Source organism: Cornus florida, unplaced genomic scaffold, assembly GCF_030987335.1.
Source record: "Cornus florida cultivar Cherokee Brave unplaced genomic scaffold, ASM3098733v1 CherokeeBrave_3.0.0_Hap2_Chr06, whole genome shotgun sequence".
In the NCBI taxonomy this organism is placed as follows: Eukaryota; Viridiplantae; Streptophyta; class Magnoliopsida; order Cornales; family Cornaceae; genus Cornus; species Cornus florida.
In genome coordinates, this window is record NW_026775576.1 from 84,206,198 (window position 1) to 84,225,268 (window position 19,071).

General features: G+C 32.9%; 2 protein-coding genes across 2 annotated transcripts; both read right to left on the reverse strand.

The window, feature by feature from the left end:
• Positions 1 to 11,479: 11,479 nt before the first annotated feature.
• On the reverse strand, positions 11,480 to 12,958 carry LOC132314469 (putative cyclin-D6-1). Its single transcript, XM_059813334.1, has 6 exons — positions 12,800 to 12,958; positions 12,616 to 12,702; positions 12,342 to 12,434; positions 12,012 to 12,195; positions 11,776 to 11,906; positions 11,480 to 11,620 (listed from the first exon to the last, which is right to left on the reverse strand). The coding sequence occupies exons 1-6, from the start codon at positions 12,956 to 12,958 to the stop codon at positions 11,480 to 11,482; spliced, it is 795 nt and encodes a 264-aa protein (XP_059669317.1).
• A 1,387-nt stretch (positions 12,959 to 14,345) lies between these two features.
• LOC132312458 (uncharacterized) lies at positions 14,346 to 18,084 on the reverse strand. The gene is made up of 6 exons (XM_059810835.1): positions 17,897 to 18,084; positions 17,566 to 17,632; positions 16,078 to 16,185; positions 15,897 to 15,995; positions 14,846 to 14,971; positions 14,346 to 14,669 (listed from the first exon to the last, which is right to left on the reverse strand). The coding sequence occupies exons 1-6, from the start codon at positions 17,924 to 17,926 to the stop codon at positions 14,524 to 14,526; spliced, it is 576 nt and encodes a 191-aa protein (XP_059666818.1). The 5' UTR covers positions 17,927 to 18,084; the 3' UTR covers positions 14,346 to 14,523.
• Between the last annotated feature and the right edge of the window lie 987 nt (positions 18,085 to 19,071).

Consider the following 19,071-nt stretch of genomic DNA (forward strand, 5'->3'; position numbering starts at 1 on the left):
AGAAATAAAAATATATATATTTATTTTGCTGAAATAAAATGTAGATTATTGTGATTACCTCAAAATTCAATGCAAATTTTGCTACTTTATATTGTAATATATATATATATATATATATATATATATATATATATAATCATAAAAATTTCACCAAATAGGATTTAGTTTGCAAAACAAGAATTACAGACCTTGATTAATTCATTTAGAAAAAAAAATTTAAAAAAAACCCATATATACAAGTTAGCAGTTGCAGAGAGGGAGGGGGGCAAGCTTGAGAGTTGAGAGACAGCGGCTGAAGCTTGCAAACGGCGAACCCGAACTGGAACAGTGGGCGATGGAAACTGAAAGATATGGGTTTCGATTTTTTGAACAATCTGAAATGATATGCTGATACGGGTTTTGAACTTTTGATTCTTGCAGACAGATAGATAAACTGAAATATATGGGTTTTGAACTTCTAACTCTTGTAGATTTTGTAGTTTGCAGTTGCGGGGGCGAGGAAGGGGGGGCAAGTTCAGAGTTGAGAACGAGAGTAAAGATGGAGGCAATTGAAGAGGTTGAAATGATTTGCCCTAAAAGTAAGTCAGACGGTTGAAAATGGCTATCTGTGTGCTTTACAGGAACAACATCGAACGGTTAAAGATCTGTTTGGTTGTATTTTCTTAATTGGTGTGGACGGTTAGGATTGACTCTGGAGGTTATGAGTCGGATCGTGAGGCTTGAATGTTCAATTCTTATTGGTCCAAAATGTTACCACTGTTTATATGCCATTATGGTGCTTTTGCGAAGTTAAAACCATGATTGAGTAGGATTTGTTATTTCCTTAAAATGTCCTTTACTTAGCAATAAATTACAATAGACTGAATAACATTAAAGTGATTGGATTGTTGTACTCTGAGAGTACCTTATCATTTCTTCTCTAACCACTTATCTTTAAAATTCTTGTGTAAAAAATATATGTATATATATATACACATATTTGTGACCATGAAAAAGTAAATTAAAGGTACTAACGGGTTAGGGGTTCAAGTCTCGGAAGAGATAAATGCGTGTGAAAGTACCCACTAAAAAAATAATAATAAATTAATTAATTAAAAATTATTTTTTATATATTTCTTCTATTTTATTTTATTATTTTGGAAAATGAAAAAAAAAATTGTGAAACTAATACACTACTAAAAAGACGTTTATTTCTATTATTTGTAGGCATGTCAACAGGGATATACAGTTAAAGAAAAGGGGAATCACTCTATTTATGTTTGTCTTGATCTCGTGGTCACATTCAAGAGATGATTTTCTTTTCTTTTCTTTTTTAAATATAGAAAATCATAAATAGATTCATGACAATTGTTCTGGAAAAGAAATGCATACATAAAAATATAGAAGATCTAACAATTAATTTTATCCATAAGTTCACGTAACTATGTAATTTGAAATTTAAAATAACATGATAACTACTAAGGACTCTAATAGCATATGTTTCTATATTAAATTGTTACTGAATTTGGAACAAACAGTAGTTTTGGCTCTACAAATTCACCCTACTCGAATCCTTATTAATAAACTTGAATTGGTCTTCCAGATTCATTAAGACGGGTGAAATAATATTTCTAATTGTGATTTGCAAACTCAAATTAGTCTTTACTACTAACTAGAGGATCTAATAACACAAATAAAATCACATAACTAATTGCATGTTTCCACTAATTTGGATGCCAGGTGTGATTCATCTCGACAGTGCAACATAATATATCACAATGCAGTATGTTACATCATAAACGCAACATTCATGAATCGTTTACTCTTGAAGTATTTATTGAAAAATGGAGAATTAGTTTTTTTAGACGATAAGAGAATCGAGAACACTTCCCATGGTGCGTGAATTACTCTTTAACTTACTTAGAGTCGGCCTTAGCCCATAGCTATAGACCCAAGTTACCAACAACTTTTGAAGCCTTCAGAAGCAAAATTATGGTTTGGAAGAAACCCCAAAACCATAGAACAGATATACAACACATTTAGATTAAATATACAATGTATTTTATTTTGTTGTAACACCATTAAATCAATAATTTAAAGTTGTACATAAGCATTGTCTTGTCCATTTAAAATTACTACATTTACCTATTTTAATCTATTGCACTGTCAAGTGAGACAAGACCAAAATTGCAAAGAAATAAAATGACAGGTATACAAAAGTCGGGAGAGTTTGAGAGTTGATAATTTTTTTTTCGTTGAACGACTACTAGGTCCACGTGATGGATGGCTATTTTTGACATTTCGACAGCCTAAGGCGGTCAATATTGATGCAAATAGTAATGCTATACTTCCAAGAAAACTGAAATAGTGGAAAGAAGTCGAAAATACCAACAACATACACTAGTTGACTGTATTGTAAACCAATTTAAGATGGAATATATATATATATATATATATATATATATATATATATTTCGGCATGCAATATGTTGATTAGCAAGTCAACTAATAGATTGGTTTTTCAATATTTCTATGAATTGTAAAAGAGAAAAGATAAATTACATATTAATCTTTCATGGTCATAGCTTGGGCGGTCCTGGCCTAAGGCAACCAAGGCGGTCGTCTAGAGCCTCAACATTTAGAGAGCCTCAAATTTTTAAGCCCATGAGTGATAGGCCCAAAAAAAAAAACACATAGGCCCTTCCCATGAGTGATAGGCCCCAAAAAAAAAAAAAAAAAACCTTAGGTCCTTCCCATGAGTGATAGGCCCAAAAAAAAAAAAAAATTAGGTTCCTTCGATTAAACGAATTTACACTCTTGTTAGCCTATTCAAAATTGGGGCCCTTAAAAACTTGGTGATTAAATTCGATTTTTTTTTTTTTTCGTGATTAAATTTGAAATTGAATATGATCCTTTACTACTTTATGTGTATATTAGTGTGTATTTTAGTAATTAACTATTAAATTAAAAACGGTTCTTTACTAATTTTATGTGTTAATATCTATGTACCTCAGTAATTATTTGAAATTGAATATAATCCTTTATTATTGGGGGTAGATAATATATTTTTGATATAAATTTGAATAAATATAAATCAGTTCTATATTACTTATATAATTGATTTGATATAAAGGGAAAATGCTTGTGTTTAAGTTTGAAGTCATTTGAAGTTGATAAGAACTCCGTCAAGACAAAATTTTACATTTTTTCTTAGAAATTTAAAATGGGTTTGAAAGTTCTAAACATGATCCATTCAAAAACTTGAAAATCTTTATAAAGTTTAAATTAACGTAATATCATTTTAACTCTTTAGCTCATTTATCGCATAGGGAGTGAACTAAGCATTTGTTAAGAAAATATATATTTTTTACTTTATTATGAAGGATGACAGATGTAAGATTTGAGAGAAACTAATAGATGGTATTTTGTTTTTGTGTTTTCAACATTAATATATTTTATGTGATTATCTTCTCATTTTAATAAAAATTTCTCACTCTTTTAAATTTTTTAAGTGTGTGAATGCTTGTGTGTAAAGGGTCTTATATTTAAATATGCCTAGGACCTCTCAAGATTTTGTCAGTCTTAGAGTCGGCCCTGATCATAGATATAAGACTTCTTCTTCTTCTTCTTCTTTTTCTTCTTCTTTTTTTTTTTTTTTTATCAAATAATTATACCAACTTTTTAGTCGCACATTATTTGTTTTATGAGATTTTTCATAACTTACCTTAATCATTCCATTTCTTCTCATTGTTGATCCTAAATTATAATATTTATACATATAGTTTTATAAACAATTTTCAATTGTCTCAAAGGTTAAAAAAAAAATTTGCCAAAATGATTAGGACACACACTCCCTGCACACACTTTTGTCTTATTTCAAAAAAATTCTTTTTATTAATTGTTCATTTTCTAAAAGCCCTTATCCTTCTTCTTTTACCACACACTCCCTATATATAAATATATATCTATATATATAGAGAGAGAGAGTAGTGTTCAATTACTTTGGTGAGCAGAGAATAGTATGCTCACTTTTAATTGTATATTTAATGGTAATAAAAGATTTAAGAGTACAACTTTATTGAAGGAAATAAAATCCATCTATAGTACTAGTTAGTATGCCCTCTTTCATTTTTTCCCCTCGCGTCTATGATGTTCAGAGTCTAAATCAAGAAGAACAATTTGGGGACTGATTTTTCTTAGACCGACTTAATGCATATTGCTTTCTTATATTCTCCTTTCGGTTTTAATAGATTGTGGAATCAGTAGTTATGTGCATCTATGCAGAAATTTTGATCCTTATTCTGGATGTTTGTAAGCATGGTTTTATGTAATGATTTAAATAAATAAAAAAATTTGTGGAATCAGTAGAAGAGCTTGCTCAGATTATGAAGGACCCATCAACCCGATTGACCACTTTCTAGGATTTCCTTAAGGATTGAATGTGACTAATTGAATTTATGGCTCCAAACAAGGCACTATTGTTGACACAATAGACTACATCATTTATAAGGTGCATCATCAGTTGAGGAGGGTTTAAAATACCTGTAAAAGGTCTTTCTACACTTTCTTTCTCTTTCCCTTCCTAGGAGCTTCCCGTTTTTATCTTTGGATCACAAAACATAATTAATCATAGCTGGTCGAAAAATCAGAGTTGATCAAAAATATAAAATTTAAGAAAAATAATCATATATGTGAGGGAAAGAAAATTAATAAAAATGTGGCAGACTAACTAATAATAAAAAGAGCTTTAAGCCATGAATATCTAATTATTTTGTTGAAAGGATGAACCAGTGGCTTCCCATCAATTTTGATTTTCTTAAATTTTATATTTTCAATTAATTACGATTTTTCCAATCAACTGTGATCATGATCAATCGTGTTTTGTGGGGGCAAAGCTCTTTTATGATGAGGAACCTTGATTTTTTTTTATTTTCTAAGGTTTCCTTTCCTTCAATAAAGTTGTTCCCTTTTGTCTTTTCATTCCAATTATATTTAATGATAATAAAAAGATTCAATAGTGTCCTAAATTATTACAAATAAAGTATATTCGTCCGATTAAATCCAACAGTTACAATTAATCACCAGAGAGCAATTAAACATTACTCTGTGTATATATATATACACACACACAAAAGCCAAATATAAAGCTTAGAGATCTAGTGCTCTAGTTGATACCTGATCAAAGAGCTGCGAGAGAGATCTAGAGAGAAGAAGGTAACTTCAAGGTGAGAATATCAAGCCCAATATGCTTTAAAAAAAATATATACTAAAAAATACAACTGCAGTAAAATATATTTAGAAATTGAATAAATTACACTGACACCCCTGAAATTTCAGCCAATACCACTTAGCGGATGGTGAATGGATTTTTTTACATTGACACCCCTGAAGTTTCAACAATGTGCATTGACACCCTTCCAAATTTATAAAATCATATAAAATTATATTTTTACCCTTTGACTTGTCAACAACTCCATTTAAATTATAAAATTACAAATTTAATCTCTTAACTAAATTTAAAGGACCAAACTAACCTCTTCATCTATTCTACACATAGATATAGTTTATATATAACAATACTTATACCACCATAACATAAAAAGAAAAAAGAAAAATAATTTTTTTTTTTTTTTTAAATAGCGAGATAGCTGTACACCACCATAACCACCACCACCACCATACCCAAACACCACAGAAGAGAAAAAAATTGAAAACAACCATGGCCAACCCATACTTTTGCATCCCAAACACCACCTCTATCTCCACCACACCAAGACAACAACACTGTCATCACACCAAGATAACATCACCAACATACCCAGATACTATCATAACCACCACCACCAATGCAATAGAAAAAAAAAAAAATTTGAAACACCCTGATAACTTAGACATCACAATAACCACTACAATCATACCTAAACAACACCACAACAACCACCACCAAAGTAGAAAAAAAAAAAAAAAAAAAAAAAAAAAAAAAAAAAAAAAAAAAAACCCAGCCATGTTTAAGATCGGAAAAGAGAGAGGGAGTGTCAATGGTTAGGTACTAAAATGAAAAGAAAAAAAAAAAAGGGTTAGAGATTAGGGTAGAGAAATAGGTTCAGTGATTAGGTAGTTTCGTCAATTAACAAGGGTGGCATTTTATAAATTAAATAATCAAAAGCAAATATGACATTTGAAACCATAAGGGTGTCGTTTAAAAAATTGTTGACTCGTATTTAAGTGACATTGACTGAAACTTCAGGGGGTGTCAATGCAATTTACCCTTAGAAATTTAAAAAGTAATCGAATTCCACAATTAAGGTGACGCTATCAACGGTTCCACTCTTCTTTGCAGTATCATCATAAAACCAAGTTGGCATATTTTGGTGCCCCATAAAATGTGACAAACGGCTTGTTTCAGTAAATTCTAATTTTCTCAGTATGGTTTCACCCCAATCCACTTGATGACACGACGAGTATTCTAATCTGAAATACTTAAACAGCATCCGTCACCATCTTAAAATCATGTACCCTTTCCATTTTTCCTAACCTTGATCACTTTGGCACCAGTTTCCGCGGTGACAAGGGCAGGGTCCAAAGTTCCCTTTTGGAACGTGTAGGGCTTGACACTATTTTGTTACCAACTCTTAACTTGATCTTTATTAGCGGGGATTGATTAGAACAATGTCATATCGGAGATTGACAATGAAAATGATGAGAAAAATGGTCATCATAACAGCCTCAATGGCGGAGATTGTCATTTTTCCGGCCATTATATATTTTGTTTTGGGCTATGGTGAGTACTCTCTATTTTTCTTTTTTAATATGAATCTCTAAAATGAATGGAGGATCTATACATACATATGAGAAAATGAGTGTTCATAGACCATTTAGGTACTTTTTCGGTAGCAACAACTACGTTTTAATATAAAATGCCCTCCATGAAGGCATAAACAACAAAATTGCCATTCCTCCAAGCCTAAAAGAGTAATGGGCCATGCATGGTTCTAATAATGATGTTGCATAAGTTAATGTTCGAGTGTGGGGTTAGTCTTTGAGGCTTGGGTTACTAGATTCTAGTTCGTTTTGGCCGAACGCCCTTCATGTATTCTTCTCCTTTTTATACAATTTGGTTTATCTTTCGAAAATAATAATAATAATAAAAACTCTAAATTAATTAAAACAATGGGTTTACCAGAGATTAATGGCTCAAGGATTACTGAATTGAGCTTAAAGTACAACTCGATCACTACAAATAATACTTCCAAGTGTGTGTATGTTGGAATGTCAAACTCGACTTGATTAAAAAAAATTATTTATTGAATTAGATATTTAGATACATGAATCTAGAGATCTCTATTCTTAAATTTAGAAAGAGACTAGTGGAAGATTCTAGAATGGTAAAATCTAGATTAATAAAAAAAATAAATGTATAAAAAATTATGTAAATTAAAGTCATAATATAAAAGATATTTTAGATGAATCTTCTAAAGAAATGACCTTAGTCATAGATTGAAATGAATCCTAGTCCTTCAATGTCAAGAAGATGCCTATATAAAGGGGCCGAGTCATAGATGCCAATATGAAGGGTCCGAGTCATAGATTGAAGTAGGTTAATGAAGAAGTAAAAAGAAATGAGTAAACATAGAAAAGGACCCCAATACGAAAATACAATGGGGTTTGAGTCGACACTCATGTAGCAATACAAATAACCATTTTGCTTGCCTAGCACGAAGGATTAAGTGATGCATTATTCAACTAAAAATAAAAAAATAAGTGATGCAACTCACGTGACAACGAGAGTGCTCAGCGAAAAGACATGCGAATAAAAGTGTTGAAATTGATCGACACGTCTCACGTGGCGGCAGATCCGTACATACAGTTGCCAAAATCAACTGTTGTTCAACGACTAATATATAAGAATATCTAAAATATAGTAGTGTTTTTTTTTTTTCTAAAGATTAAACAACTGATATATATGAGAAGAAAATTTTGCTTCTGAAAAAAATATATATATATAGATGAGAAGAAAATATATTTTGGGCCTTAGGCCATTACATGCCCAAGAAGAGGGACAACAAGAGGGAGCAAGAGAGAAGCCCAATCTAGAAGAGAAACTCATAACCGCAATTAACAGCTTAATTGGCCGTTAATGGTGGGTATTAGTGAATACATCCGGTTTTGAGCCCTAACCAATTGAAGTCCGACACTTCAATGATCATCAATCCGGTGGTCTTGGTGAATCAAGTGTATCTATTCTTATCAGTTTAATAATTTTTTTTTTTTAATAAACCAAAAGTATTTCATTTTCATGCAAAATACATCAAATCATATCTTATGTCTAGTAAAGTATGATGTAAGAGTGTATATAAATAAGGGAAAATTATATATAAATGGAGTCAAAGTTTCATATTTATTTAGAGGCTGAGTCAAAGTTCCATATTTCTCTAAAATGGATTGCTGAGGTGGCACATGGTTTTTTACTGTTTAGAAATTGTGGTGCCTAAAATACCCTTCCGCGGAGGTACTACTTTTTCTTCGAAGATACTACTTTTTTGAACTGAAGGTACTACTTTTTGGCGTCCAGGTACCATGTTTTTTAAACACCCGTGAAGGTACTACTTTTTCTCCGAAGGTACTACTTTTTTGAACGGAAGGTATTACTTTTTTGTTAGGAAATGGCATTTTAGGCACCACAATTTTCTAAACAGTAAAAAATCATGTGTCACCTCAGCAATCCAATTTAGAGAAATATGAAATTTTGACTCAGTCTCTAAGTAAATATGGAACTTTGACTCCATTTATATATAATTTTCCCTATAAATAACGCCAAAAAAAATTTGTTCGTAAAAAAGATAATACAAAAATTGAATGAATCTTTTCATGTAGTATATATTAAAGTTGATACAAAATTTTTTACTGTATAATTCTCATACTATCCTTTTTTAAACATTAAGTGTGTGTATTGATATTGTGCTTGAATACATATGATCGATTATAAAGAGCATGAAAAATGGAGTGTACCTCATTGAAACTTTTTGATACAACAAAAAATTCTACAGTGAAACATTGGCCAAAAGAGTTCATACTTCCTTTTTCCAACTTGGAGGAACTGTGCATACCTTCTCTGTACGCCAAATGCGCATTTGAGGGTTCATTCGAAGATTGTACTTTCTGCATCGCTTAAACACTTGTCGGAGGTCGTTGACATGGCTGATTGGCTGTTTAGACTTGACAACCAAATCATCGACGTAGTCTTCTAGATTATGATACAGCATGTCATGGAAGATGGCGGTCATCGGTCTTTGGTAGGTGGCTGTTGCATTTTTCTAGTCGAAAGGCATCACAGTGTAATGGAAATTACCAAGAGGGCTGCGAAATGCCATCTTTTCTGCGTCAGTGTCAGCCATGCGTATCTGATTGTAGCCACTGTAGCCGTTCATAAAGGAAAACATCTTGTGACTGGCCTTGCCATCGACCAATGTGTCAATGATAGGCAAGGGGAAGTCATCTTTGGAGCATGCCTTGTTGAGGTCGCAAAAATCGATACACATTCTTATTTGGCCATTCTTTTTCTTGACTGGGACAATGTTGGCCAACCAAGTAAAAGTTGATCTTGTGTTCTATGTTTTGATGATTGTGTAAAAATGTTGATGAACTCAAAATGCTGCTCTCTAGTACTGTGTATATGAGCTTCTAATTTCCCTATTCGTTCGTTCTTTTATTTTTCTAGATTAGCTGCTCAAAATGTTCCTTCCTCAGTATTGGAAGAAACATTTCAAGAAGAGATAATTAGAGAATTTACTCTTTAAAAGAAACGACTGCTTCGTTGAAGTCATGAAGGTCAAATTTTCGTCTTTGCATCCCCTTGGTGTTAAAATTATGAGCCTGAGGGTTGGAAATGCAATTGTGCTCCTTCCTTTTGTAGACCGTAAGCAACATTACCATTTTACAGAGCGTTCACATTACAGATTAAGAATGTTGCTCTCATTTATTTCCCTTCAATCTATGTTGGACACTACTTTGAGAAATTAACAAAAACCCATTGTTCCATCAGTAATAAGTTTTATGTTCAACATGTTTGTTTTGATGACAAATGTTGCTTTCTGTCACTAATTTTTACTTTTGGTGAGTACGTACTTGTGTTTCTTTTTTTTTTTTTTTTTCTCTCCTTTTCCTTCCATTTGACACACATGTTCAATAGGGACTTCCTAACTTGATAACTCAAACTACTTGACTTATTCTTGAAGTAGATATGAACAATTTAACGTGACAGGTTGAGTCTGAAAATTTTATAACCAAACAAAAATCTCCATCTAACTTGAGTATATAGTTTGATCTTTTTCTTCCTTTTTTATTATTTTTGTTTGTTAATTTGTTATATATATATATATATATATATATATATATATATATATATATCGTTTTCGGTAACACTATATATATATTAATATATACTCCCTTGGTCTCGAATTAAATGTCTTGCATTTTTCAATAGATAGATCAGCATATTTTAGCTTTCGCTTTCTAAAAACATTAATATTTTAATATTTTTAAAATTTTTAATAAATTTTATTTTTTAACTTTTTGGCTATATCATAAAAAAAAATTTAAACAATACAATACGAATTTAAAAATAAATATATATATAATTATTTTTTAAAAAAATTTATGTTTTTTTTGCCAATATAACTGTTAAGACACTTTTTGGGTCAACCAAACACTATAATGTTAATATGAATATTTTAAAAACATAAAGTTTTTTTTAAAAAAAAGCACTTTTCTCTTCTTTTTTTTTTTTTTGGCATTTTTTTGTCCAAAAATGCCTTTAAGGCACTGCTTTTTAAGGCATTGTTTTTTAGACCAAAAGAAAAAAAAAAAAAAAAGACCAAAAGAAACCAAAAATATGTTTTTTTAGCTTTTTTTCAGGCAAGAATGTCCTTAGGAACAATATTATGAACTAAAACACTGTTCTAGACTAGAATTAAAACAAAACATATGTGAGCCCGCATGACTGGCCCACTGCTCGCTAAAAGGGTCGCATGGCTGGACTGGAGCTGCTCTTAATGAATGACAAATTAGTAGGTAAAAACCCTCCCCGTTCATAAAGGGAGTGTGGGACCCCCACAAGTTGGGTGAGACAGAGAAGCTAGTACAGAGACTACCATCATCACCAAATACTTTTACCATTTCATTCCTCAGATGTGGATTCTTAAAGTCCCATTAATTTTGCATTTCTTATTCATGACCACCTTAATTAATTCAATGTTGAAACATGAACATATTAAACAGATGTGCAAAATTTCACTTCTTAAGGTATCAAAACATATCTCAAGGATTTTATGTATGAATTATGAATCACTTAAGAAGGTGGAATTACAAAACTTTCAAATAAGTTGCAAAAAATTATCCACTTACTAACATTTTTGCCATCTAAGACCAGCATATATTGTTCTGAGTCGTCCATTAGAGCTATATATATATGCTGATTCAATCAGTGTCACAAATATTACATTCATTTTCTGTCCTTTCGAATTTCAGCTTCAATCTTCTTCCTAACTTTCTGTACTCCCACCTCTATTGCTGCTGACCTCCAAGGACCAAGAGGTTGCAGCAATTCTAGCATTATCGTGTCGATGCAGTGTCTCACTTCATCCTAAAACCACATTAACCAAGAAAAAAGGGAAATAAGTACAAATAATTTTCTCACAACCCAAAAATGATAAGCATTAGCATAAATACATAAATAAATTTTAAATTTAAAAAAAAAATGAAATGATAAATATTTTCTATTACATATTGATTAATTACCTTGTCAACAAATGGAGAATTTGCAACAGCCTCCTTGAACTCCTCATACCTTGCTGGAAACATCTCCTTGGAAGCAACCACAAGAGCTGCTGCTGCAACCACTGATGCCAAGTACTCCGAAACCCTAATTTCTGTTAAATTATACATTTAGAGAAACGAATTAATTAAGCTAATTGTATGAACATTCACAACTCAGTGAATATCAAGACAAAAGTACTACTAATTAATTTAATTACCCCTTTGGGAAATCATTATGATCCGAATGGCTGCAACTTTGAGATCAAGATTCATTTGTGCATTATTCAAGTTGAAGTTCAGAACAAAGAATTCCAGGAAGCATAACGCTGTTATTGGTCGCGTTTTCCCTTCTAACACACCCATAATTTGATCTTCTACATTCTTCACAATTTTGTTCTTGGACTGTTTAATCATCAAATGAAATTCTTTCAAAAAAAAATTGCATAATGTAGCTCACACACACACACACAAACACACACACACACACAAACACACACACAGACACACACACACAAACACACACATAGAGAAAGAATGAGAGTTATTACTGGAAGTGCATTTGTGGAAGAGCAAGAGCTTGTCATCTTGACAGCAAGTTTGAAGCAGCTTCTAGCAGATAGGTCTATGTCAAGACCTTTCAACTGCAAAGTCAAGATTAATGTGTCAAATATGTACATGAACTTGATTAGTGTTCTTGTCACCGAATTAATTAAGTTTAATACAACTTAAACATTAAATTAAGCCAAATATCAAATACGAGTATCTAAATTGATGAAGAAAAGAAACAGAACTAAAAAAATAAATTCTGATCATGAAGTTTACGTTCAATGGCGGTTGCCTTGAAATGTATCGATCAAAGTGATTCATCGCGATGAAGGACACGAACGGATCATCAATTTTACGCGAATTCTGTAAACAATTGAATACAACAAAGATTGGAAATTTATAATTTTGACATGAAAAAACAGAGAATTTGATGACTGAAAAGGGAATTTTGATCTCTTACACTGATGATGTTATCGTATACTTGTTTTCTTTCTGTGGTGTTGAATCTTTTGGAGTAACCCTTAGCTGGCATGTAGTCTGGTTGATCTAGGAAGAGCGTTACATAGTCGTCGTAGTATTCTTCACTAGTTCCGAGTGGATTCATAGGATCAAACTCCATTTTCTTCTTCGATCTGCTTGAAGGGAAATTGATACTACTGTATGTTTGGGGAGAGAGAAAGTGAAAAGAAAACGAAGAGACTGCTCTGCATGGGCTCTGCTTTCAAGGGAACGATTTGGGTTCCAGAGTCTCTTAGGCGGTTGGATTCTGTTAGTTAGTACGGGTTATAATGAACAATGAAGCGAGGCCAAGGTAGGATCGAGTGCGATGGTGCCTATCATACGGCTAAATCGAAAGTCTTTTCTTGAATTCTCTGGTTCCCATGAATTCACAAGGAAAAAAAAAGAATTTGCAGATAAATTTGATAATATAAATTAGAAAATATATTCATCTGTTGTACAAGTATTTATAAATAAAAACTCTAACAACGTGAAAGAAACCCGCAAAGAAATGGCCCAAAAACAAACTTTCTCTAAAAATAAAGAATACATAATTACTAAAAACAGCTAAATACCAAAAAGAAAAGTAATTCAAACCCGTTTAGTCTTCTGACGAAAATTCCAAAATATTCAAAATTGGAAAAATACAATTCCCGACCCTAATTATTTGAATTCGGCCAAAGGGTGCCCCACCTCGGATTCGTTTTGGATAAAACCAGGGGCGGAGCCGGTGTATATTTCTTCTCTTTTTTACTCTTTAAATTTGTTTAATTTAAAAAAAAGTCAAATTTTCCTTTTTGAATCAAACTCCAATTTTTTTTTCCTTTCAAAATTCTCTCATTTTTCTTTCCTTTTTAAATTTTTTGTTAGCTATTTATCTTTCTTAAATAACTCATTGATTGACATATTATTTTGAGTAATTGTTCTTCTTTGTCTCTCGATTTATAGAATCTATATTTATTGTAGTGATTATTTATTTATTTATTTATTTTTACAGAATTTAATTTCTGACTCTCCCCTGTATAAAACTGAGTTCTTTCCGAGTCAAAAATAGATTAATCATCCGAAATAAACTGATCACGTTGGCTTTTTCATTTCATTTTCATGTTTTAAAAATTGGATTCCGCGAGTGTTGTGTGTTCAAGCCATGCCATGAAAAAAAAAAAAAAAAAACAAAAAACAAAAAGAAAATTTGAATTCCAATTTCTAAAAAATTTTGTGGATTTTAATCTACCATTTTATCTCCCGTTGTTTTGAAATTCTTGATCAATTTCAATGATGTTAAAAGTTTTGATTGTTTGGAAAATTAATAAATAAAAATTAATTGACTCCGACACTCATAAATAAAAAATGCAGTGTAGATAGTGTTTTTTTTTTTTTTTTTTTTTTTTTTTTTTTTGGGGTCAATAGTTCCTTTGAGAAAAGGGAATCCGAAGGTAATTCGTCCTTTGTTACCATGAAGTGTGTCAATATCATACAATTTTTTATTTTTTATTTTGCGCTTGGAATTAAAACCTCAAACATGCATTTGATTAGTTCAGATACTTCAATAATTATTTCATTCATGAGAAAAGCATATGACATTGATAGAACGCCAAAAGGCGCACAAGTTAAACAACCCGCAGCCCTTTCCATAACAAGTGTATCTCAATTTTCAACCCCCGCGGTTTCCATCTGACTGACATATTAAGATGGAATATCGTATCTTAGATCTTGGAATCTCTTAATCAAGCTCAGTTTATATTTCTCAACTTCTGTGTCCCCCGACGAATCTGGGGTAGATTGGATAACTGAGATTGCTCCGGCATGATGCAGAGCTCCCACAGCTTCATCTGTACCAACGGCGAGCAACAAACATCATAACCATCACACTAATGAAATAAGCTAGAGAATATAAATATATATAATTATATATATTAGCACCACATTTGGTGTTTGGCAGCACCAAATAGGCGCCTGTCTTGGATTTGAAATTGGAAAAAATTTAGCACAATTTTTGAATACTGACCAGAGGGCGACAAGGCAGCAAGAGCTTTCAAAGCTTCCCTCCGCGTGCGGTCATCCTTAGCAGCCCCCAGCATATTTAGAAGTTCTTGAGCCCCACCTATCTCCACTATCTTCATTCTTCTTTCATCTATCAATCAAAAGGAAAGCAAAACTACCCTGTCAGATGTAGAAAGTGTAGTCCACAAACTTCATCTCTGCATGGTGCCTATTAGTTTCTTTGGTGCTAGCAATTAGCAGCTTAAGACCGGTAACCTAGAGGCTCAAACATCAAAAGAAAAGAAAACTATATATTATATTACCCAGAAAGCTTTACTCAAAAATCCACCCATGTTTAGTGCCCATTAATTTCTTTGGCTGCGATTCAATAGCTTAAGATTTGTAACCTAGAGGTTCGACAATTTGAAACATTAACCAGTGGTGTGAAGATCAAATAGTATCTTGCTTATCGTATACTCCATCTCATAAATAAAATACATCCATCCCAGCAGTAAAAGGGCAAAGGCCTGGGAGAAACGAAAATCGTCATAGTTGCATTAAAGAACAATAAAATCTTGCAATGTTTTGTGGCTCAGTTAAACACAAAGTTAGCATTAATTTTTAAACATTATAGTTCAATAGACAGAACACGCAGTAACTAATTTACACACTCAATTCAGGTATGATCAAAGAGAGAATGGAGAATCTCATCTGAAACCAACCGATTGTGGTACTTTAGTCTTCAATTCACTAAATCGACACATTACAGACACATCATCCACGAGTGAATATAGATTGCAGTAGCATGTGCATGACTCTATTTTCTGAGGTTCTATCATAACACTCAATCTTACATAACCAAAAAATAATAATTTTAATAGGAAAGTCCAATTGGCTAACATAAGCATATAGACAAACATCTTTCATTTCCAAGTATTTTGCCACACACGCATTAGACTGACATCATTGCATTAGCAAGTGTTTTGACAAACATTAATGGAAGTAAAGAGCTTGTTCAGTTAAGTGTGATGAAAAATAGTTCTCAAGTTTGAAGAAGAATTATAGATTGAAGTTACCGTCTCTTGCAAAACGCGCTAATCTAGATGCTCCCATCCTTTTAAACAAGGGATCCTTGACTTGAAGAAGTGACACTGACTGTTGCAACAAATTGTCACCTGGAAATATCAATTATCCAAATCTCGTCAACCTCGAAGCTGTGCTTTCAAACAACACAAAGTAGTAGATTGATAGGCATACCCATGTATGGAAAGAACTGGTAAGCAACAACTGATGCAGTCCCAGCAAACAATAGTTTCAGTAGCCATCCTATTTTTCTTTCAGCCTCCTTTTCCATGGCAAGCTCATCTAGAAACCAGTAAGTTTTACATGAATAAATTGTCAGCAGCAGCAGCAAATAAAGACAATTATCTTCCCAGAAAAATGTCTAAAGAAAAAAGTACAAAATTGATTATCCTTTTTTCTTTTGGGAGGGGGGTGGGGTGGGGAAAACCATTAACACTTTGCCAAAATATTCAGTGGCCATGCCAAAATATTCAGTGGCTAGTTCATAACAATCTACGTTGAGCATTCTAACGTTAAAATTAACACCACATGCGAAGACATGCCAACTGAACATGTAGCTGCTGAACTAAATAGCAAAAAGGATGCTAGAGAATACAACAATTAAAAAATTAAGTCAAGTAATGCAACTGATGATAACATACACATGTCATGCTGGACCAAAACACTACCCACATTGAATCCAACGTAAATTAAAGAGCAGACTCGTCTTTACTTCGTGCTATCCAGGATTAAAAGAAAATAAGGACAAGATATCATTTATACCTGTAAGAGGAGTTCAAACACATTGTTCTTCTTAAGAAATTGAACTTGAGATTCAGCAAAAAAAAAAATTGAAATGAGAACAACAAAATAGACAACTCAAAACTAAAGAGAGAAACCCTTGCCGGGGGAAAAAAAATCTTGAGAAAATCTTGAGAAAGAGAAACATTTTTTTAGTCTATGTTAGTAGCAGTATGAAGCTGCAACTTGCTTGTCCTAAAAAATGAAATCCAAAGCTCAAGGAGAGGTTCAAAGACATTTATATATATTTGAGGTGACCCTAAAAACCTCAAGAAGAGGTTTGATAAAACAAAGGGACCTCAAACTGACAATTCAATTATTGGAACAAATTGTTCCCTACTAATACCTCAGTTCATGTGTTTAAGTTCCTGCATCTCCTCTTTGTTTTGACATGGAAATTGCTAGATGGCACTTAAAAGTGCTGAAGGTTGTACACCGAACCTTCTAAAAAAAAATCTCTCTCTCCCCCCTCTGAAACTTCCCTCCATTTCCCTATCGCCAACCGGACTGTCAGGTGTGAGAATGCAGATTGAGAGCAATCATTTTTTTGTGAAATTAGTGCCAATTGTCAGATTTATCCAATTTTACCCCTGATAGCACCCTTGATAAAAGGAAATCACATTAGATAATGACCTTATGCCACTTATAGTTAACAAAGATTTTCATTGTTGTGGAAATTCATACATTTCATTAACACACAAGTAAAACAACAAATTTCTGATATTTTATAATCCTTCTTCCCCTAAGAGGAAGGTGTAACCCAAAAATGGTTCAAAGTTCAAGCTCTAATGAAGACGCCCAAACATGAATTTCCAAGGGGTGATGACTAAAATTAGAGAAAAATAAACTAAATTAGCAATTAATAAGGGAAAATGGGTTGACCTCTTCCAGAGTATGATGAACAGAAATTGCGAGATCGCACATTCCCTGGTTTGCTTTTTAACAAATACTGCAATTAGAACACCATAAACACAACTAAGCAAAGATCAACCTCACTCAAATCATACAACGAATAACTTAAAAATAAAATGAAAAGAGGAACAAATCAAAGAAACATCTAAATCGAAGCAACTCGAATTATCACAACACACACATGAACCCCCAAATGTACACAGATAGATGTGTGTGTAGAAATTCGAAGAAAATTAGGGTTTAAAGAACTCGATTAAAGAACTATGACTGAGGAAATTGACGGCGGCGAAGGAGAGCTTACAGTACTGAGTTGCGCTGCTAACGTACGCATGGCGAGAATGGAGAGCTTTGAAATGATGCTATGCTGTTATCGATCGAATTCGACCAGAGACCTCATCGTACTCAGAGACAAATAACGGGCTGACGGGTATCCGGGTGGGGAGGCGAAGAGACAAATATGGGTAATAGGGTCCGGATTCTCTCCGCTAATGGGTGTACGGGCAAACGATAATATTTTAATAGAAAATAAGAGAGGAAGAAGACAAAAAAAAATAATAATGAAATTATCAAAGATTAATTTTAAAAAATTAAATATAATAGACAGGGCGAAGAGAGCCGGGCAAACAAAAGATAAATCACCTTGAATGGCCTCAAGAGACCAATGCAGGTCGCCACATTTATAGGACAATGCCCATTGACTAATTTTATGGGAAACACCATTACAGTGGCGAGGGATCTAACTTAAGGAACAGCAAAAATGCGAAGAGCAGATAAGCCGGATTTCATCCATGACCATAGCTGATATGTGGGAAGAAGGGGAATTGCGCATCACATTCAAACAATCACCCTCAACAATGCAAAAATCATATTCCCAAAAGGATAAAAAATGGAAGCTTTCTTTAACAACCAAAGCTTCTGCTACTTCCGGAGATGAAACCCCTGTAATGAAAAAGATGCCACACCTATCGGCCGACCTCCATCATCTCTGAGAATGAGACCACCCCCAACCTCTTTAGAGCTGCTACAAAAGGCCGTAGCAAAATTAAGTTTAATCTTTCCAGTAAGGGGGAGCACACCAACTTTGAGATCTAGAAATAGAAACCATTGATGGTTGAAGACGCCCATCAAATCATTCCTGCCCTTCCAAATTTGCCAACAAATAAAAACACTAGGCTGAAATGCTTGCCTGAATGAGGAAGAGACTTCCAGCTTGCAGACAATGAGTACCAAAGATGATTCCATGATTTTAAATTTGAATTAAAAAAATCCAATCTGAGAGGGCTAAGCTTCCAGACAATTTGGGAAGATGGGCACAGAAAGATGAGATGTGAACAGCTAATGAAATATTTGTCATTTATGTAAATGAACATTTAGACATTCTACGTGAACTGAAGTCTTTCCTCGGTATATACCGTCTAATTTTTTACTCATTATTTATAAAAGTGTTGATGGAATGGCCATATAATGTTTTTAATA